Here is a 23,906-nt window from a genome sequence, read left to right on the forward strand (position 1 = left end):
ACTCATTTAAAGTATATAATTCAATGATTTCTAGTATATTCAAAGAATTGTGCAACCATCACCACAATTAGATTAGAACATTTTCATCACTCAGGACCCATTAGTAGTCACTCTCCATTTCCCCCTCAATCCCTATCCCCACCTTCAGTCCAAGGCTGATCAGACTAATCTTGTCTCTGTCTTTACAGACTGTCGCTTATTCTGGACAGTTCATATAAATAGAATTGTATAATATGTGGTCTTTTGTGACTGGCTTCTTTCAGTTAGCATACTGTTCCTAGGAGTTGTCTATGTTGTAGCATGTACCAGCACTTTACTTCTTTTTATTGCCCAAAAATATCCCACTGTATGGCTATATTACATGTTATTTATGCCTTGATCAGTTGATAGACATTTGGGTTGTTTCCATTTTTGGACTTTTATGAATAATGCTGCTATGAGCATCTGTTTATAGATTATTGTATGGGTACATGTTTTCATTTCTCCTAGATACATACCTAGGAGTGGAATTGCAGGATCATGTAACTTGATGTTTAACCTTTTGAAGAACTGACAGACTGTTTTCCAAAGCAGCTGTACCCTTTTACAATTCTACCAGTGGCGGATGAGAGCTTCAGTTCTCTGTATCTTCATCAGCACTTGTTATCTGTCTTTCTGATTGTAGCCATCCTGCTGGTTGTAAAGTGGCATCTCATCGTGGCTACTGTTTGAATTTCCCTGATGGCTAAAGATGAGCATCTTTTCATGTGCTTATTGGCCATTTCTAAATCTTTTCTGGAGAAAAGTATATTCAGATACTTTACCCATTTTTGAATTGGCTTGTCTTTTGATTATTGAATTAATTAGAATTCTTTATATATTCTAGATATAAAATCCCTTATCAGATATATGATTTGCAAATATTTTCTTCCATTCCATGGGTTGTCTTCTCATGTTCTTGATACTGTCCTTTGAAGCACAATTTTTTTTTAATATTGATGAACTCCAATTTATCTATTTTTTTGTTCCTTGAATTCTGATGTCATATCTAAGAACGCATTGCCATATTCAAGAGCATGAAGCTATGTCCCTATATATTTTTCTAAGAGTTTCAGTTTTATATTTTCCATTTAAGTCTTTGATCTATTTGGGGTTAATTTTTTTATAAGGTGAGAGAGAGATAGGAGTTCCATTTCATTCTTTTGAATGTGAATATCCAGTTTTCCTTACTATTTGCTGAAAGACTATTCTTTCCCCATTAAATTATCTTGGCATCTTTATCCAAAGTCAATGAACCATAAATGTGGACTTGCAATTTTATTCCAGTTTTTTAAAGTTTATTTATTTATGTTTTAGTAATCTTTACATCCAGCGTGGGACCCAGACTTACAACCCCAAGATCAAGAGTTGCATGCTCTTCCAAGTGATCCAGTCAGGCACTCCTAGTCAATTTTGACAGTACTACATTGTCTTGATTACTATACCTCTGCATAAGTTTTGAAATTGGGAAGTATAAGTCCTCCAACTTTGTTCTCTTTTTCATTTCATTTTGGCTCTCTTGGATTCTTTGAATTTCCATATGAATTTTAGGATAAATTTTTCACTTTTTACGAAGAAGTCAGCCAGAATTTTAAAGAGATTGAGGTAATAGTGCCTTAGCAATATTAAGTCTTTTGGTCCCATGAGCATGGAATATGTTTTCATTTTAGGTCATCTTGAACTTCTTTCAACTATATTTTGTAGTTTTAAGAGTATAAGTTTTTCACTTCTTTTGTTAAATGTTTCCCAAAGTATTTTATGTATTCTTTTGGATGCTATTATAAATGGAATTGATTTCTTAATTTAATTTCTGGGTTGTTCAATGATACTGTACTGAAATACAATTGATTTTTGTATATTGATCTTGTATCCTATGAATGTGTTTATTACTTGTAATTGTTTTTTTTAATGGATTCGTTAGAATTTTATATGTACAAGATCATGTCATCTGCAAATAGAGATAGTTTTAATTCCTCTTTCCAATCTGGATGCCTTTTATTTCATTTTCTTGCCTACTTGCCCTGATTAGAACCTCCAGTACAATGTTGAATAGAGGTGGTGACAGTGGACATTCTCATCTGACTCCTGATCATATGAGGAAAGCATCCAGTATTTCACCATTAATTATGTTGTTTGTGGGTTTTTCATAGATGCTCCTATTAGGGTGAGGAAATTCCCTTCTGTTCTTGGTTTTTTAGTGTTTTTTGTTTGTTTGTTTTAATTCCATGAAGGGATGTTAAATTTTGTCAAATATTTTTTTCTGCATTCATTGAAATAATCATGTGGCTTTTGCCCTTTTTCCTATTGATATGGGTATTATATTAATGGTTTTCATATTTTAAACCACTTTTGCATTCTTGGGATAAATCATGGTATACAATTCTTTTTGTATGTTGTTGAGTTCTGTTTGCCAGTATTTTGTTGAGGATTTATGCATCTACATTATGAGAAATATTGGTCTGTAGTTTTCTTTCATTATAATGCCTTTGTTTGGTTTCAATATCAAGGTAATACTGGCCTCACAGAATGAATTAGGAAGTGTTCTCTCCTCTTCTGTTTTTCCATTTACTCTCTAACCCACACAGTCTGGCAACTAGAGCACATCTTGTTAAGCCCATCAATGACCTCCATGTTGCCAAGTCCAGCAAACACTTAAGTTTCAGATCTTGTCAAATCAAGCCCGTCAGCCACATTTGGCAAGTTGAGCTTTCTCTCTTGGCAGATATACTCTCTTTTCTTGACTTTACATGCTTGGTTACACTTCTACCTCTTTGGCCGCCTAGTCTCAGTCTCCTTTGCTGGTTCATTCTTCTCTGGTCAAACTGAATGTTTAGGTCTTAAGACTTGGGCCTGAACCCCTTTCTTTCTATTCTACACATACTCTAGACTATCTAATCCATTGCTACAACTCTCAGATATTTAGAGGCCTTTACGTCTAACTGCCTAGTCCACATCTCACATGATTGACTGATACGTAACAAGTTCCAGTCTGAATGCTTGATTGTCTCTTCCAAATCTGTATCTCCATTAACTTAGCTATGCATATCAGAAAGCTGGGGTCTTAATTAACATCTCATTTTCTCCCTTATCTCCTTTAAGTCTCTCCTTACCAGTGAGGAGTCCCACCTCCTGGTTAAAAATCTATATATGATTTTTCAGGCCTGACCATAGGCAATTACAAAGGTTTTACCTGGCAGACTTCATGGGGGAAGGATGCACTCCCACATCAGACTTGGTTCATAGCCAGTGCACTGAAGTCTCTGAAGGGAATTTTAGTCAAAGACTCAGGTCTCCTGGCCCATCATGCTCTTCACTTGTTTGCATTCCTAGCCCTGGAACCTTCATTTCTAGGCCTCTTTATCTGCGGCCTTGGGATGATATCCTCTTCATGTACCTCTGCTGAGGTTGGGGGTGGAGGAGGGGGAACTTTCTGAAGACACTTTTACTCACTCTGACTCTCACTCAGTCCTTTTCCACTACTAGCTTTTCTCCCCCCCCTTACCCTTGATCCCAGTGTCCACAAAACTGAGGAAGCTTTTGTTCAGGGCCCTCTGATCCTTTTGACCCTCAACCAGTGTGCCATTTCATTAGGAAAAATGGAACAAGAGGAGTTGGTGCTTCCTCCCACTTTAGGCTCTTGCTTACATCTGACAGTAAGTGATGAAAGGCTTAACTCTTTCATTTTTGGCTTGTTGCTTGAATCAACTACTCAGGCACCCGACAGCTCAGCTCCTTCTCTCCAGCTCAGCTGTGTTCCTGACAATCACATCCTATTCAGTCTATCTCCAAGTTAGATCTTCAATACATCTATTCTCCAATCCCCTTTCTGCTACCTAACCCAAGTCACCACTATCTCTGGGTCAACTACTGATGTGGCCTTATAACTGATCTCCAGGATTTCTCTCTTACTCCCTTCTAAGCTATTTGCCATAAAGAAGTCAGAATGACCCTTAAAATTTTGTAAATCATTATCACATCACTGCTTAAGATCCTTTTATAGCTTCCATTTATAGTTAGAATTAGGTAACTCTTTACCCCTAGGACACCTTGAATTATCTTGCCTCTGCATGAGTTGACCTCTGCCAACCTCTCCAGAATGTCTTGTTCCTTTCTCCCTTACTCACTGTGCTCTTGCCACATTGCCTTTCCTAGATAGTAGCAGTCACCTCTTTCCCTCCTCAAAGCCTTCAGACACATGGCTAGTGGCATGCTGGGAGTGATGGTGGGGAAGCAGTCACCCTCGACAGGTAACAGTATTTTATCACGGACATTGTTTAGAATTGTCAGTGCATGTGCACGGTGAGTCAAAAGCAGATTAACCTGTAGTTGGTTTTATTATTTCTTTTCAGTTCTATTCAAACAATATATTCCCTTATTGCCGGTACACCCAGTACTGACCAGGCCTATAGGCTTCTTTTCAGCTTGCCTCCTTGGTACACTGCTGCACCATGCACCTGTGAATGGATATCTCATCCCCTCACTTTCTATCTTGATAACGCTTACTCATCTCTTGGACTGGAGTTTAAATACAACATACTCAGGAATGCCTTCCTTGACTCACAAATTTAAATTAGATTTCTTACTGATAACAACATTTTGTTAAAGTAGTACTTATCAAAAATTGTAATTATATATTAATTTGGGTATCATTCTCGAATGCGAACTTCATTAGGCACTATGGCTTTCATCTTTCATGTTCATGGCTGTAATCTCAGCAGTGAGCTTGGCACATAGTAGGTGTTCAATACAAATTTGTGGGACTGAATGAACGAATGATTTGTGGAAGTGGAGATCAGGCATGCATTGTCATAGAAGTAAAGGAGAGACAGAGAAAATGAAAGCAAGGTGAAGAGGTATAGACAATTCTTTTGAACTGTCTGTTGGGGAGTGGTGAAAGACATGGGTGTTTTCAGGAGGCATAAGTGGGGATGAAGGTGTCCTACTATTTTTAAGATGTTATTTTAAGACATGAGCATGTTTGACTGCTAATGAAGAAGGATCCAGTAGAGTGGTGTGCATTGAAATTACTTAGAAGACTTGTTAAAACAGATTGCAGAGCTGCACTTCTAGAATTTCTGATATAGTTGTTTGGGGCTATGGCTGATAATTTGCATTTCTAGCAAGCCTGCAGGGAATGCTGATCCTGCCAGAATGGGGATCACACATTGAGAAACACTTAGATACAGGTTGGAGAAGGATGAATGTGGGGCTCTGGAGTCCAAGGGTGGGGGAGAATTTGCCTTAGGGTAGAAGGAGGAACACCATTGTACAGGATGGAGGAAAAAAGATGGGTGCAGACCCAAGTAGGTTTAAAGGTTAGGGACCAGGAAATTGTCAAAACTTCCCCTCTGATAGATCCTGTTTTCATTATGAGTAGGAATTGAGGTCATTTCAGGAGAATCAGGAAGGAGAATCGGGGGTAGGATAAGAAGTTAGAGGAGGATAGAGAGGTTGGTAGTGTCACTGTGGTGAGCAAGTGAGCAGCATGACAAAAGACTATAGCATTGCAACCAGTGTTGAAGGCTTAGGTGAGGTTTGCAGTCATACATCCGTGTTAGTACCAATCTGCTCTGTTATACCATTGAAGTTAGTGGTAAAAAAAAAACAAAACTGTATCAGCTTAATAAGGTTCAAGGGCAATCCTCAGGCTATTTCAGAGGTTAGTATCTTAAAAATATCTCAAACTAACTAAACATGACTGTCCAGCTGTATAAAACACACAATTAAGAGGTACTTAGGATGGCAAAGAATTGCCTCTAAACAAACCCAGAGAGATTTCTATATATCTCCTTGTTCCTGAAAATTTATAGTGATAGGTATTTTATTGCATCTTTCACTGCCAGTGTGTTTGTATATGTAGTAATATTAAATTTAAATTTTGCTCACTTACAATCAACTTTTTTTTTTTAAAAAAGGAAGCATCATTTTACATTGAGATACTAAAAACTTCCATTAAGAAAGATGATATACAGAAGCACAAATCTTATTCCACTCACTCCTCCCAATTCTATCCACTTGTTGCTCCTGTGGAAAGAGCCATCAGCTTGCTCAGATTTCACCCTCTGACACATCATTTTGAGTTATGTTGGTCACCAGGAACTAAAAGTAACAAGAAAGGAAGAAAACTGGAACTGTAATTTAGCACTTTACAAATATACGTGCACTACTGGTTGTGGTAAAGGTCAGGAGAGCTGGAATCTAGCAGGCTGTGAAGCAGAAGAGAAGCAGCTTCTGCACTATCGGAAGACTGGGGTGGCACAGGGGGTGAAAAGCCCCAAGCACCACTACACCCAGGCTTCCATCTGGAAATAATAATTGCATAAGAGACAGAGGATGGTAAAGGGCTTTTCACAGAACCTCAAGAATACAGTGAAATACATGTTAATGCTGTTGGTGTTGGCTCAGGTACTTTTAATAAGGACATCTATGAGAGATAGAAATGGAAAGAGAAGACAATGCAAATGATAGGACATCTGACTCAAGAATCTAAGGAGCATAGGGATTATAAATACATCCACCTACATACAGATATTCAGATTCAGATAGAGAAGGTTAACGACTAAGCAGTTGTTAAACAATGAAACACTTTCATGCTGGTTGGTGAATAGCTGCCATCCTGAGCTCCCTGAGGGCCCCTTGCTGTGCCAGTCTCTCCTGCATCTTTTCCTTCATCCCACCTCCTCACATTCCAGCAGCTGAGGGGTTAATACCAGCACTGGGCCTTTGGGATTCCTAACCTCCATGCTAAAGTCTCTACTTGGATTGGTCAATAGCACATAACATATTAGTGGTTAAATGTCTTAATATCACCTATGTATATGGATCTATGTGGCACAGGATTATCTGCATGCTATGAATTGTCTGATGAAGAATTATCTGCAACAGGATCATTTTGGGTACTTGTCAAAAATGCAGATGCTTACTTCTTGATATGTCTCTGGAGGCAAGGAAAATAAAAGCGAAAGTGAACTATTGGGACCTCATCAAGATAAAAAGTTTCTGCACAGCAAAGGAAATAATCAACAAAGCTAAAAGGCAACCAATGGAATGGAAGATGATATATTGCAAATGACATACTCGATAAAGGGTTAGTATTTAAAATTTATAAAGAACTTACCAAACTCAACACCCAAAAAACAAATAACCCAGTGAAGAAACTAGCAGAAGACATGAATAGAGACTTTTCCAAAGAAAATATCCAGATGACTAACAGACACATGAAAAGATGCTCAACATCACTCATCATCAGGGAAATACAAATCAAAACCACAATGAGATACCACCTCACACCTGTCAGAATGGCTAAAATGGACTATTCAGGAAACAACAAATCTTGGCGAAGATGTGGAGAAAGGGGAACCCTTTTGCACTGTTGGTGGGAATGCAAACTGGTGCAGCCACTCTGGAAAACAGTATGGAGATTCCTCAAAAGATTAAAAATAGAACTACCCTAGGATCCAGCAATTGCACTACTAGGAATTTATCTAAAGGATACAAAAATGCTGATTCGAAGGGGCACATGCACCCCGATGTTTATAGCAGCAGTATCAACAATAGCCAAATTATGGAAAGAGCCCAAATGTCCATTGACTAATGAATGGATAAAGAAGATGTGGTATTTATATACAATAGAATACCACTCGGTGATGAAAAAGAATGAAATCTTGCCATTTGCAACAGTGTGGATGGAACTAGAGAGTATTATGCTAAGTGAAATAAGTCAGAGAAAGACAGATGTCATATGGTTTCACTCATATGTGGAATTTAAAACACACAACAGATGAACATAGGGGAAGGGAATGAAAAATATGATAAAAACAGAGAAGGAAGCAAACCATAAGAGACTCTTAAATACAGAGAACAAACTGAGGGTTGCTGGAGGGGAGGTGGACAGGGGGATGGGCTAAATGTGTGATGGGCATTAAGGAGGGCAGTTGTTGGGATGAGCACTGAGTGCCACATGTAGGAGATGAATCACTGGGTTCTACTCCTGAAGCCAAGACTACATGGTATGTTAACTAGCTTGAGTTTAAATTTAAAAAATGCAGATCCTTGGATCCCAGACACTGGACTCACTGCATCTCTGAGAGAGGGGCCAGGATATGTATTTGTACCTATGCCATAGGTGACTCTACAATATCATATCAAATATAGTCTTGCATTTTCCAGCATAGAGCAAATCTGTACTGTATTACATCTAGAGGCCAAGTTCTTTGAAGGCAGGGTCCTAAGTCCTAACACTCTTGGTATTCACTGCTATGCCTGGCTTAGTGCTGTTGACAGACAATAAAGAGAAGGGGTCATTGATTCAGAAGTGCATACTGAAAAGATAAGTTATCTTTGATGATGATACATGTTGATGGTGATGGCTAATCATGGTGAGTGCTTACCATGTGCCAGATAGTATAATTGCCTTAGATGCATCATCTAATTGGATCTCAATAACTCTAAAAGGTACTGTTATGATCTCCACTTTATGGTGAAGAAACTGAGACTCAAGATCTCATCATTGAAAAGGAAAAGGACCCCAGTCTTGGTCTGTCTGACTTCAAAGCCTATATTCTCTTTTATTCACTAAACCATACTGGTTCTTAGATTACAAAACAATTCTACAGATAACTTATAAATCACATTCTTTGGAATTCATCTCTTCAGTGTGCTTTTGCTTCAAATTTATTTGTTGCATTTTGTTAAATATATGAAGGAGAGGGGCACGAAGATGAGATAGTAGGAGCAATACTCTGACTTGCAGGAACCAAGGTGAAGGACATTGAATATAGAAAGTAAAAGGTATATATAAATATTCTTCAGTATTTAGGAGCTATCGGAAAACTTTTAGCTAAATAAAAATAAAATAAGTACTAAATGAGAAAAAAGTTGGAACATTGCAGCTGTCAGATTTTGAAGTTCTAGCTAGAAATTGAGTAATAAGGAAAGGGAATCAAGATGAGAACTCATTGTTGAGAAATAATGAGGGCAACAGCGATTTTAGAAAGGTCATCAAGGAGCTAGCTGATGCCTGGACTTGACAATGGGCAAGACAAGCAGTCTGGACATGGAGAAATTAAGGCAGCTTATAAGAGGGGGGTGGACTGAAAGTAGATATAAAGAATGAGTTTTATGCACATTTAGGTTTGTTTTGATGTATTCTGCCCGGAAGCTGGGATTAATGAGCATACGGAGTGTTATAATTTCATTCTGGTTAAAGCATCCTTATGCACTGAGCTTAGTGAAGAAAGGCTAATTAACATCTTTTGAACACAGGAGGGAAAAAAAAGAGTACACATCAGAATTGTCTTTTCAAGGCAAAACAAACACAAAATCAAAATCTGGATAAATGGAATCAGAGTGCTTATTCAAACTTCAATATTTCAATCCTGGTGCTTGTCTTTAGATACAGATAACTTTCTAATCATGCTTGATTCATTCATGACATATGGAGAAAGCCTAGATTTTGTTCTTACTGGGATCTGGGCAAAATCCCCACTTCTCATCTCTTTCATATCGGCTTGTCGTGGCACACCACAGTAAGTTGTCTTCCCGCCCTTCCCGGGTGCATTCATGATGCCACTGATGGTTATACTGGAAGGGAAACATGCACGGTGTTCCATGGGCATTCCCTTTGATTGTATACAAATCTAGGAGAAAGATAAAGACAAAGTCAAATAAGTATTACGTCAGCTTTATCTTTGGAAACTGTCATATGGTGAATACACTTTTTTATCGACTGAAAACCTACAATGGGTGAGGCCCTTGCTATATCACTGAGAACACTCAGGACCTACTGTCTAGTGTATGTAAAAGTACAAGGGTTCAGAGAGCATGCTGATAAGTGGCTTGTTTACATAATTATCTACTTGTTTATTTACTGTGGTGCCCCTGCGACAGTAGCACACGTATTTGTTAATGGATGAGAAGGAAAATTAAATGGAGATTTACTTCTTAACTTAAGAAAAATGTTTATTTTGAGAGAGAGCCAGCGAGAGAGCACATGAGCTAGAGAGGGGCAGGGAGAGAATCCCAAGCAGGCTCAACACTCAGCGCAGAGCCCGACCTGGGGCTCAATCCCACAATAATGAGATCATGACCTGACCCAAAATCGATAGTCAGATGCTCAATCGACTGAGCCGCCCTGAGTTTTACTTTACAATACCTTCCACTCCCCAAATACATCAGAGATCAGCATCTGAACCTCAGGAGTTTTATAGGCATCTATTACTTTTTTTCATTCAATAGATATTTATTGAGCATTTAATGTGCCCAGCACTGGGGATGTACTAATGAGCAAACCTGCAGATGTTCCCTTTCATATGAAACTTCTGTTCTACTGGGGAGAGACAAAGAGAAAGCAAATACACAAGTAAACACATAATTCCAGGTAGCAGTAAGTGTCATGAAGAAAAACAAAGCAGGGTAGGAAGACAGAATGACTGTGTGTGTGTTTGAAGGGTGGAGGGGCCCTATTTTGGATAGGGTTGTGAGTGAAGACCTCTCTGAGTAAGAACTGAGGGAGGTGAGGGTGCAGGTCTTTGCAGAAGAGTTGTTCTGGTGGGAGGAACAGCAGATACAAAGGGCCTGTAACGAGAACATGTGTGGGGCGAATGGAAAGAGCAAGGAGGTGCAAGAGGAAGTGCAACTGGGGAAGTACTGGAGCGTCAGCTCACAAATGGCCAGGTCTGCCACATTATGGATTTTGGCCTTTACCCTGAGGGTAGTGGGAAGTCACCAAGTGAGTTTTGAATGGGAAAATGACATGATCAGATTTCCATTTTTAAAGACTAACTCAGGGTGCAGGGTAGCAAACAGAACCTACATGGCGAGAGGGGAAAATGGGATGACTAGCTAGGAGACCTCTATCGTAGTCAAGGAGAGAGGAGTGTGAAGAGGTGGCCTGTTGGCTGCCTTCTCAGAGTATTACAATAATCGGGCATCCTTGGCCTTAAGCATGACTCAGCAGGGGCTTTCAATGGTGAGGGGGACAAGGACTGCCTTCGATTAAGTTAACAGGTCCTGGAGTGGAAGGGCCAGCTGTGGAGATTCCCACTCCTTCCCCACAATTGGCAGGGGCTAGACCAAGAGCACCCCACATCGTTGGCCCTAGAAGTTTGGGCTGTTGAGGAATTACAGGTGTTTCAGGACATATCGCCTTGTTTCAGTCCTCTGAATTCTGCTCAGTCTTCACTTGAGTGCATAGGAATGTGAGTATCTGCCTAAAAAATTAACACAAAGCAAAATATTAAGTTCTTCCTTAGGACTGTAGACTATTCAGAGTGCTGGCCTGCAGCACTTGCTTATCGTAGTGAGTCCTGCTAATGGCCTGCTCTTGGCTCTGTCTCTCTTTATTCTTTTCTTGTAGGTACAGGAGAAAGTCCTGCTTTGGATCGTAGGAGTTCCTTGCTCTCCTTCCTAGAGTTGGGGCATCCTTGGCCTTAAGCATGACTCAACAGGACTATGCTCTTGTTAAGGCATAATTCTACAGAGCACCATGAGGTCAGGAGCCACATCTGTCTTGTTAGCTTTTATAAATTAAATGCCCAGCCCGACACCCGAGAAACAGTCACTGCTCAATAAATATGTGATGGATGGATGAATGAATGAGGAAAGCTACAGAACAGAATCTAAGAGACAAGTTTGCAGTTTCAGAATTTATGCCATTTTATGTTTTTTTTTTCCCCGCTTAACATGTCAAGTATTATAGAGCTATGGAGGATGAAAGCCCCCACTCCTGAAACCATTCTTCCCACCGCTTGACACTTGCCAATTGTTCCTGACAGTCGTGTGTGGTTTATCTTTCAATGCCTTGTATGTGACCATCACATGGATGCCAGGCAGGCATGAGGAGGCATTGAGGTGCTCCGTAGACATGCTCATACCTGGGGCTGAGTTTGTACAATAATAGAAACCGTGGCAGGGGAGGTTCTTCTATTCATCCTGACAAGTCTTTACTTCACAGACTTTATCTTCCACCTTTATTTTCTCTTTGTCTCCTATACTTGTTCTTTCGTCCCCTTTCCATTGAGTTATTTAAGTGTTTTCTCCTCTAAAACCTTTAAATTCTGAGTTTGCTTCATTAGCTGAATTTAGCAAGTTCATTCTAAGATTCCAATAATCCTTTTATGATAAGCAAGTAGCAACTAAAATGTATTTAGCAGAAGTCCCTTGAGGCTCTGGGTGCTGTCATATAATTTACAAATCTTTACTTAGGGATAATCTTTCTAAGTATGTGATTTCATAAGTACTTTCATTTAAATTATTTTTTACCTTTGTGCAGATATTCACAAATGCTTCCACCACCTGACATGTAGGAAATCCACTTATGAAGATATTTCCATGAGGCCACAAGCACGTTGTTGTGATTCACCTGGACTGTGTACTGGAGAGGGCCGGTGATCATGTTCCTGTTACAGCGCCATCTCAAGGAAACGTGAGTGGAATCACACTCATATATGCTTAGTAGCTGCTCTGGATTCGATAAATTCAGACCCAGGCAACCACTGCCTCCTATGTTAAAAAGGCGGTGGTTTGAAACCCACTTCCACAGCATGTGCTTGTTTGCTGGTTTGCAGTTCTCCAGGGTCAGTGCAGATTTGCCTGCTTGAATGCATTTCTTGAGGCTCTCACTCTGGATAACGAATATTCCTTTATCTGAAACAAAATAGGAAACGTGGCATGGAACTTTCATTTATCATTAACTAGTGTCATGAGGATCCTGGTGTGCATGTCTAAGATGTTGTATGTGACAATTTACAGCCATTTTGAACAGATCTGAGGTGATGGATGGATCCACCAGAAGGGCTTTATTTGCACAACACAGAAGCGTTTCTTAGGAAATATAAATGGACTTGTTGGAACTAATGAGAAAGTGATCTAAGACCTCCATGGCCAGTAGCAAAGGCTGCCTATCAATCCACAGGGGAGAGGTACTATGGTGAAGAAGCTCACCACAACTGGCAAGAGAGCAAGGATTGGTAATAATACTCAGGGCTAAATGGGAGGGACATTGCATGCCCAGAGGTATGGTGATCTTTTGGTTTTCTTTAGACAAGCACCTGAATATTAGAAACATGGCAGCCAAATCAAGGGCCACTGAAATGAAAACTTCTACCATCAAATTCCTACAGAAAACCGAAAGGATAGAAGCAAAGTGTTGCTTTATGTCTTGATACAAGGTGTAAAGCTGGTGGGGAAGAAAAGCTTCTCCAATTTGCTCTCTGTGCTGAGTCCAGGTGGAGTAAAAAAGTGGGGACATTTGCTGTGGGGATGGCCTATTCACTAGAGAAGCCTTGTTAAGTGGTACCAGCAGCAAGTGGATGCCCAGGACCCCCGCTCGGGCCCCCCCCCCCCCCTCATGTGTATTTTCACATGGGAGGTACTGGAGCACCATGGCAGTGGCAAAACCACACAGGCCACAGGGAGATATGGAGAGAATAGGCTTTTGTGATGCACCTCTGAACTTCCAACGCCCTGAAGATATTTGGGTGAATTTCCTGTGGAAAAAATGGAAGGGCCCAGCCAGGGAATGGGTATTAGCTACCTGCCTGCCATCTGACTACACCTCATCACTGGCCTGGAAGATACCTGTTATACAATTATGAACTTGTTCTCTCATAGGTTTTCTGAAGGTAGAAATCACGTCTACTTTCTTCAGTCTAAGCACAGAGTGTACTGAACATGTTTTAGAAGTTGAGTAAATGCTTGACGTTGATTAGATGTGCTAGCAGCTGTACACGTCTGCCTGTGTAGGCAGGCAGGCCTAGGCTTCCTGAGTTACCCAGCTCAGAATGTCTGGTCAGGCCCAAGAGTTCTTTTATTCTCTTTTCTTGTAGTTTACCTCCTGTCCATTCTTTAAAAATCTGAAGGGACATTATCAATTTCCCTTTAAAATGACTGATTCAGGGCAAGTCATGTCCTATGGCAGGGGTATAGAAGTGACAGGCAGAGGCCTTCTAGGGATTTGGAACAGCATGGAACGGGCTTCCTTGTGCATGGGGACAAGGGGAAAGTTCTTTTGTTTTTTCCTAAGTTACTTAGGCTGAGAATTGATTTACAGCAACCAAAATCACTTAAGACATTGTTAAAAAAAAGATTGTCAATGTATTAATGAAAGCTATACCTCATTTAATAATTGATAACCTTACTTATAAGCATATATTTGAGGAGTTGAATCAGTTGTCAGAAAATTGCTTTGATCATCATATATCAGAGCAAAAGAGAAGGGAGTGTGTGTTTGGGTGGGGGAAGAGAATGAATGGTTTTAGGGAGATTTCATTTAGATCAGGAAATTTGTTTTCCTAATGAAGACCATGTCTGTATGGTTATTAGTAATAGTCATTCAAGATCAAATCTGCCCCTTGCCAATGTGATGTAGACTCTGATAATTAACCTTCTCTCCAACTCTTCTTTTCACCTTTTCACGCCTGGGTAGAACGTTAACCTTAATTTCTGTTGTAATCTCCTAATTACTTTCTAGCTAGCTCGGAGTTTCATTAATTTTTTACTAAAGGAAAATCATTTTACTATAACTGTTCTGTAGTTTAGCTTCTATCTCATTTACTTGTTCAAATATATCCACCTACTTACTGGCTAGACCTCAGCTCTCTGGGCCTCAGTTTATACACCTAAGATGGGTAGACAGCCTACCTGGCGAGTGGTTGAGGGCTCTCAAATCAGGCAGATCAGTCTGGAACTTTGGGCAAGTTTTTTAATCTCAGTAAGCCTCACCTTTCCTTTTTGAACTGGGAGCATGTGTGATACTGATCTCATAGGGATGTTAAGGGCATTCCATTAAGTAACCCATGCAAAGCACATCACACACCATTTTGGCATGGGAAGACTTCAGCAAGTTGTTAGTATTATTATTGGTACTATTATCCCTCTGGCTTCCTGATTCTTGGTCTGCAAATGCAACTGCAGATCTGGTTGAACACTGAAGAGTGCTAATATGAGCATCCCCCAAAGACTTCTATCATTAGCAGAAAAATGCATTTTACTCTAGCTTCTGTAGAGTAGTGTACACAGTGTGTGTAGACTTTTTAGTGTTAAATGATCCTGAGATCACCTTTTATGGAGGAAAAATACTCTTCAAAATCAAGATAACAAAATATTTTTCTTGTTTGTTCAAATATACATGCAATCATGAATTAAGAGTCTCCATCTGTTCATCTTCCAAACTAGTATCTACCTGTAAAGTCTATACTGCAGTTCTCTTATAAGAAAGAGAAAAACACATAATGTTGACAAGCAGTGTATGGATAGGCAAATGGATGGTCTTTAAGTCAACATGGACATTATATATTACTAACATTTTGGATGAATAAATATTTTTAAATGTTCAAATTATTATGTGTTAAGAGAAAAGGAGTGGTGTAATCAGAACTTCTGTAGTTACACTAGTGATCATAAAAATACCTTCCTGAAGCAGAAGATATTAGACACACCTCATCCCATGCTGTTCACTTTTGGAGTGTTATCATGTTTTCATGCCCAGCTGCCTTTAGAATGTAGCTTTGGAAAAGTTCCTCAGAATGTATCATAAACAAGTAGCTCTGGCTTACCAATAACAATAAATATGCCATCTCCAAAAGAATACTATGCCACACTAAGCTAAAAAATGACCCAATCCCATTTTCCCATTAAACTATAATAGAATCTGGTCCTGGCACCATTAATCTCCATAAATTCACTGAAGAGAAAACAATTGCCTTCAAATAAACTCTGAGGAGACCCAATACGGGTATCAATATTCTGATCATTATTATATGCATATATAGGCTGTCTGTAACAAACACATAATGTGAAAAAAAGCCACCAATCCTTAGTGTCTATAGTCAGGTTTTAAAAAGTATGAAAATCAAATGTGGGAGGAATCAAGATTGATTATATATGTCAAGGACATCAGTTCTGCTTGAACACTGATTAAGTGATTAATGAAGTACTGCCAGAATTACTAAATCTCTTTGCAGTAAAATGTTATTATACTTCCCTTCATAATTATAAGTTTAAGAGGGGAAAAAGGATTGATTTACTAGAAGTAACTTACAAGCTAATATTCCTTTTTTTTTATTCCATGGAATAAAATCCATGGAAGACAGTTCTACTTTCTACTTCTGGGTTCCTCTGAGGAGGAGATCATTTTAGACCCACCCTTTGCCCCACAGGATAACATGTACTTTTCGAAGGAATGGGAGGAGAATGCTTCCTTGATCAAGTGTGGAATTTAAGTTTAAGGTAATCCTTTTTTGACTGCATATAGAAAATTACTTCATTCCACAAGCATTCATTGGGTGCTAGCCATGTGGTAGGCACTGTGTAGGGCACTAGAGATAGAGGGAGAAATTATTTGCCTAAGTATCTGTCCCTTAAAAGTATACCTATTTCTTCTGAAATCATGAGAATACTCCTAGTTAATGAAAAGAAGGAGGTTCCATCAGTGCCAAAGAAAACATTGTAACCACATTTAAGATAGCCCTGGGGCACCTAGATGGCTCAGTCAATTGAGTATCTGACTCTTGATTTCAGTTCAGGTCATGATCCCAGGGTCGTGGGATAGAGCTCTGTGTTGGGCTCCCCGCTGAGTGTGGAGCCTGCTAAAGATTCCCTCTGTCTCTCCCTCTGCCCCTCTCTCCCATTCGTGCTCTCTCTCTCTCTCAAATCAAAAAAAAAAAAAAAAAAAAAAAAAAATAGCCCTTTAAAGCAAGTGGTGAAAAATAAGAACAAAAAAATAGCCCAGAATTCAGAATACTTGACTGGATCCTCAACTATTGTCATGTGTAAGGTGGGCATGACTCCTCAGTGTGATCAGATCATTCGGAGTGGGAAGAGTGTGTGTGTTTGCACACACTTGCCCCTTTTCCAGGGAGGAGACTGAGAACAACACCAGAAGGAATGAGGCCATTTGGAGGAGACTAAATGTTCTTATTTTATTTTATTTTATTTTATTTTATTTTATTTTATTTTATTTTAATTTTTGAGAGAGACATAACATGAGCAAGGGAGGGGCAGAGAGAGACACACACACACAGAATCTGAAGCAGGCTCCAGGTTCTGAGCTGTCAGCACAGAGCCCCATATTGGGCTCAAACCCACGAATGTGAGATCATGACCTGAGCTGAATTCGGACACTCAACAGACTGAGCCACTCAGCTCCCCCTGGAGGAGACTGACTTTATCCATAAACCCAGAATCATGAACTTTAAGGCTGGCTGGGACTGTAAGGGTTATTTAATCAAATCATTCTTTTACATTTTTTTCCAAATGTATTTTGTCTTAGAAGTTTAATATCCATATGCATAGTGAGGACCATATAGGTCTAGGTCTAGCTTTATTTACATACATTAATTTATAACCTATAAAGTAGAAAATAAACTGCTGCAGATTGTTGCCAAACAGTTTGAGGTAGAAGACTTAAAGTTTCAAACAAACATTTTTTTTCAGTCCCTAGTATGGTATGTGTTAGGAAGCCTGCAGAAAAAAGGGTATAAATGTCATAGTGTTTGCCCTCAAGGAGTTGCTGTAATCCCTGGGAGTACATCATGAAATATATGGAAAGAACTATAACAATGTCAAGATATATTTTGACATCAGAGGTATAGAGGAGCACAATGACATGGAAGCCAGAGCTAGAAGGGATAGGTTTGGCCTATCAGAGAAATCTCTTTCAATCTCTCTCTCTCTCTCTCTCTCTCTCTCTCTCTCTCTGTCTCTCTCTCTCTCCCCCTCTCCCTCTCTCTATCTCTCTCAATTTCTCTCTCTCTCTGTCTCTGTCTCTGTCTCTCTCTCTCTCTCTCACACACACACACACACACACACACACACACACACGCATTTTCATTCAGCAGTCATTTATTAGGGACGGAACATTTGTCACACACGGAGGTACCTTGGTGAACTGGCCAGACATGGTAACCTGTTCTCACTGCAGAGACAGAAAGTTCCAAATAGTGGAGGAGGTCTATAGATGCACAGCTGGTTAAGTGGGACAAAGGGGCACAGGGCGAATGTCACCAAAGTTCAGAAGTGACAAAAATAATCAGCTCTAGGGTGATGAGAGCCTACCTATGTAAAAGACTTTGGTGGTTATAGAATATAAAGTTGGAAAGAGGTGGTTTGGGGTCATTTTATGAAGAACTTGAATTTTATTCAAAAATTTGTCTTTTATTCTTCAGATGAGAGGGAGCATTGGGAATAATAGAAAGCATGACTGAGGCTGTGGTGTAGATGAATTAGCATGGTGAATCATTCAGCAAAAACACTTATTGAGCATTTACTGTGTACCCAGCCTTGTTTCAGGTGCTAAGAATATAGGTGTGAGGCAAATGTCCAAATTCCTGGCCTATAGGTGGGATGAGACAGTCCATGAATGGAACCAGTGCACAATGTGGGGACTTTTGCTATGATCCAGCAAGGGGACCAAGGTGTCAATTCAGCTGGTTGTGGTGAGAAAGGAAAGGAGGGAGTAGTGAGACTCCAGTCACTATAAAACTAATTCAAGGAAGGAAGAAATGACAAGATTTGGCAATCGATGGAATGGGAGGATTCTGGAAAAGGTAGTTGCAATGACTTGTTTTCTAGCTCAGGTGTTCAGGTGGCTGGCAGAGGCCTGCCAATTTCTATGACACTATGAGGTTGGAGTCTACAGCCTGGGGCTACTATTATAATCTGATCTGTCTGTTTGAACGGTGCTGATTGAGGGTGCCTGTAGGACATTTCTCTTGAGGCCCCCCCACTTCATTTTCAGCACCCCTTCCCGTGACCTCCACCTGCCTTGTGGTGCCCCTTTGGCTTTAGGCAGCTCTTAGAAATGGCTGAAGGTTTGAAGTAGTACGTGAATAAGGTAAGGTTTGAAGTGTTAAGACTTCATGAGGTTTTTGTACTTTTCACACAAAAACACTTGAAACAAACAATAAAACAACAATTCCTAAAATGAAGCTCTTTTTCTGGTGGATTTTAGGCAAGCAAAGGGCTTTCTGGTATTCAATAAAGCCCACCATGATAGCGGTCACCTAATCCAACTACACATAGAAAGTTGGTTTCAATGCTCCTCCATGTCAAGGGAACTGGAAGGAAAAGTTCACATACATGGTTCACATCAAGTGCAATGCTGACAACTAGCTATTGGGAAGCCACAGCTTGCCAAATGCAATCCAGTTTCAATCTCCCACCCCATTTCCCTGGGTTTAAAGCTCTTCTGCTGTATCCACCCACACAGCTGGTGCCGGGCTCATGCACTCCCTGCCCTGTATCATCTTTGAATCTGTTTAGTCCCTTTCTGTTCTGACAGTACAGCAGCCCCCCTCCTCCCTTATCTTCCATTTTGCTTTCCGCAGTTTCAATTTACCCAAGCTCAACCGTGCCCAGGCAACAGACGATCCTCCTTCTGAGGTATCAACAGAAGGTCACAGGTAGCCTAACACTGTGTTGTAATACCCACGACATTCACCTCATTTCATCTCATCACACGGGTTATTTTATCATCTCACATCATCACAAGAAGAAGGGTAAGTACAGTACAATGAGGTATTTTGAGAGAGAAACCACATTCACATAACTTTTATTATAGTTTATTATAATTGTTTTATTATTATTGTGGTTAATCTCTTACTGTGCCTAATTTATAAATTAAATTTTATCATAAATATGTATAGGGAAAACCATAATATATATAGGGTTTGGTACTATCTGCAGTTTCAGGCATCCATTGGGGGTCTCGGAATGTATCCCCCGTGAATAAGAGGGGGCCTATTCTATTTCAGTTTGGACATGAAAGGGGTCCAGAAGGTAGTGGGGAGGGCATTTCTCCCCTGTAACCAATCTGAAGGTAAGCATCTTCTCTCTTGAGATGTATTGACCTTTTCCAGCTACACAAATATGGGTTTGTCCTGTCCAGTGAACAATGGATTCAGATTTGATTATGTTCCTTACTTAGATTACTCTGTAGCACGAAAGGATGTGGTAAGCAGCTGAATCCAGTCCTGTTCATGGCTGAATGGTGCAGAAAATCTGGATTCTTAATATGACTTTGCAAACCAATAAGCAAGGAATTTCTGATGCTTGCAGCATGTGCATTGTACTTGAAAAAAGAGTCCCAGAGAACAAAGTTAAAGGTGTGTCTGCCCTTCCTGGCTCTCTCTGCATGCACATTGCATTTTATCCCAAATCATCTGAGATTGGTGTTTGTCTCTTAATCTGACAGCACCTAACAAAGCCTGTAGCTACCTCTCAATTGCCTTCTATTAATCAACCAAAAGGTAAAATGTATTTAAATATCGCCTTATCCTGTCTCGGAACTTCTGTCTCTTTCTCTGCCCTAGCACTGTCCTTGATTTTCAGCGTTCTTTATTTCTCCTGCAGCTTCTGAACCTGGATAATCACCACCTCCACAGGCCCATGGGATCCCACTTCCTAAATCTTTTCACTTGTCCTCTCCCCCTTTCTCTCTAATCTTCCCAAATCACCACTTCCCGTTCCATGGGGCACATAATACTCTTTCTCACATGCGGGAAACATGAAACTCTGCTAATCAGCTCCTCTGGCTTGGCTCCAGTTTTGTGGGGATTCAAATTGCCTGTTACCAACCCGTGTGAAGTGGATTAACCCTTTTAGATTGTCTTTGCCACTCCCTGCTTCCCCTGGTTCCCGCCTGCCCCTTCCTCTAACTGTAGCTGACCCTTACAGAAAAATCTCATCTCTTCTGAAGTTTTTCGCTGTATCTCTCTGTATGTTACCAATGAGTTTTTCAACTGAATTGAAAACATTTTTTTTTCTTTTTAGCTTTTAGTCTATTCCTCCATCATTTTGTCTTTAACTCAAAAGTACCTAACAGACGTTGCTGGTATAAAAATCCTTATTCACAGCAGCTCTGTTATCATCTTATATACGGTGTTGAAAATATACCACCTCAGTAACTGGGGAGCCTCACTACAAAGAGCAAGTTAAGGCAAGACACAGTAAGAACATAGTTAAACTTTCCTCAAAAAATCCTGCATTTTGGGCACCTGGGTGGCTCAGTCGGTTAAGCATCCAACTTTGGCTCAGGTCATGATCTCCCGGTTTGTGAGTTTGAGCCCCATGTCGGGCTCTGTGCTGACAGCTCAGAGCCTGGAACCTGCTTCAGATTCTGTGTCTCCCCCTCTCTCTGACCCTCCCCATGCTCATGCTCTGTTTCTCTTGGTCTCTCAATAATAAATACATGTTAAAAAAAAAAAAAAAAGGCCTGCATGTTGAAGCCCTGGGGATATGATTCAAAGACTAGGTCATCAGAACAAACAGAAACAGAAAACAACTCCACCAACAATCAAAACAACCCTGGAAATGATGTGGCATTACTGAATCAGAAGCATTTCCATCTTAGGTGCTTTAAGAATACACCCATTTAGGGGAAAAAAATACATTTACTTAACTGGGAGACAGAAATTAACACAAAAACAAAAGCAACTTTTAATGGTAGATATACTGTTAGTCCCTGTACTCGTTTGCTAGGGCTGTGATAACAAAGTACCACAAACTGAGTGACTTAATAGAAATTTATTGGCTCATAGATTTGGAGGCTAGAAGTAAAAAATCAAAGTGTCAGCAGGAATGGCTCCCTCTGAGTCTGTGAGAGAAGGATCTGGTCCAAGCTCCCTCCGTCTTATAGATGGGTGTCTTCTCCCTGTGCCTCTTCATATCATCTACTCTCTGGGCATATTTCTGTGTCCCAATTTCCCTTTCTTATGAGGTTACCAGTCATATTAAATTAGGGTCTACTCTAATCACCTCATTTTAACTTAATTACCTCCGTAAAGGCCCTGTCTGCAAATAATGTCTCATTCTGAGGTAATGGGGGTTAGGACTTCAACATACAAATTTTCAAAATATACAATTAAAACCATAGTAGTCTCCATGCTTCTGATTCAGGCTGACTACCTACTTTGCAGGGCCAAGAATAAAATAATAATGTGGGGCCTTGCCTGGGGCAAGGAAGTCAAGTCAATCTCCACTTCCCATGAGTTCAGGAGGGATTGCAACATCTGTGCCAGAAAGTGCTGGAATCACACTCAGTCCTTGGACTGGGAATAGATGACAGGCTCCCCACTCAGTCCTCGCCGGGTGCTGTCAGCCCAGTGGGGACAGCTGCTGCCTTGCCCTTCCCTGAGATGATACTGGCTGTTCACTACCAATCCCTGGGCCTCCTGTCACCCAAACACAATCTGGTTGGCACAGTGGGTGGAGGGTAGGAGTGTGCAGGCAGCTTAGAACCCATCCAGGGGATCTAGGGAGGTGACACAGGTGGAACTGAGCCTAAGCTGAGGCTTCTAGCTTCTGGCTCATGGTCTACTGTCCCATGAGACTTCAGGCCCAAAGCACAAATTCAAAGGTTAAAATTATTAAGAATTCCAAGACCCAAAGCCACAGAACATTGAACTCCAAGTATGTTGCCCTGCTGAACATGGGGCTCTGTGTCTTCACTGGGCTATGAAGCCCACCCTGTTCTTACTAGAACAACGCTGACACCATGGGGGGAAGACTTTGGCAAACTACAGAGCATTTCTTTTAGGGTAGAACTGCTTGAAGCTAAAGTGCCATCTGTACAATGGGTGTAATAATAGCACTGGCTTCATAGGATTCTGATAAGGATTACCGCAGTCACTATGATCACTTTCTAAATGCTAAGAAAAGCAAAGCAAATCTTGACGTTGAGCATGGATAGTGCCAAATAAGACAATGTTGTCAGTTAGATAACCACTTTGAATTTCCTCTTTATGTTTTCATAATTAAAAGGAAGTTCTCAAGAACAGAATGCCAAAAGCCAGAAATAGTAAAACACTTTTACTAGCATATTTCTTGTTGTGTGTGTGTGTGTGTGTGTGTGTGTGTGTGTGTGTGTGTGTGTTTAGTTTATTACCTGGGAGGCTGAATATGTTTTTAGGTGAATCATTTACTTTTTTTTTTTTCTAATTAAGTTTTCATTTAAATTCCAGTTAGTTAACATACTGTGTAATATTAGTTTCTGGTGTACAATTTAGTGATTCGATACTTTTTTCAACACCCAGTGCTCATCACGACATGGGCCCTGCTGAATCCTCATCACCTACTTCACCCATACCCCCACCCGCCTCCTCTCTAGTAACCATCAGTTTGTACTCTATAATTAAGAATCTGTTTCTTGCCTCTCTCTCTCTTTCTCCCTGTGCTTATTTGTTTTGTTCCTTAAATTCTACATATGAATGAAATCATACAGTATTTGTCTTTCTCTGACTCACTTATTTCGCTTTGCATGCTAACATATTTCTTTGGAACTGTGGTAGCCTGAAAAGTATCATAAATTTAAAAATCACGTAGCCACACATGAAAGCAGAAACTTCTTGTTTGTTTTGTTTAGCTCTGTATCACAGACTGAATTTACAGAAATTTTAATAATATTTCTCCATTTTTCTTGAATAGCTTTATAAAATATTTTCCCTAAATTACTTAATACAGTATTTATAAGGCATTCATTCTTTTGTTTCTTTTATGAACTGTATGTCCTTTCACTCTGAATAATTAAAGAAATATAATTTATGTTCCTAGCTTTGTATTGGAACATCTCCTAAAAGGCTTTCAAAGATAATTTCTTCTTCTTCTTTTTTTAATGTTTATTTATTTATTTCTGAAAGAGAGAGAGAGAGAGAGTATACACAAGGGAGGGGCAGAAAGAGAGGGAGAGACCGACTCCCAAGCAGGCTGCACTCTGTCAGCATATAGCCTGACTCAGGGTTCAAACTCACAAACTGTGAGATCATGACCTGAGCAAAAATCAAGAGTCAAGTCGGACACTTAAACTGACTGAGCCACCCAGGTGCCTCAAGGATAACTTCTAAAAGAAAATGGAGGCAAGCATCTATAAATGTCTCAACTATATTACTTTGATA

At 40.1% G+C, this 23,906-nt stretch overlaps 1 protein-coding gene across 1 annotated transcript in view; it reads right to left on the minus strand.

Moving 5' to 3' along the window:
* The window catches only part of PLA2R1 (phospholipase A2 receptor 1), a 119,945-nt gene that overhangs the window by 89,710 nt on the left and 6,329 nt on the right, over positions 1–23,906 (minus strand). Inside the window, exons 2-3 of the mRNA XM_030324393.1 lie at positions 12,280–12,663; positions 9,483–9,656 (exon numbers count right to left, since the gene is read on the minus strand). Of these exons, the coding sequence (XP_030180253.1) occupies positions 9,483–9,656; positions 12,280–12,663 (558 nt within the window). The remainder of the gene's footprint in view (positions 1–9,482; positions 9,657–12,279; positions 12,664–23,906) is intronic.

Source organism: Lynx canadensis, chromosome C1 (assembly GCF_007474595.2).
Source record: "Lynx canadensis isolate LIC74 chromosome C1, mLynCan4.pri.v2, whole genome shotgun sequence".
Taxonomy (NCBI): domain Eukaryota; kingdom Metazoa; phylum Chordata; class Mammalia; order Carnivora; family Felidae; genus Lynx; species Lynx canadensis.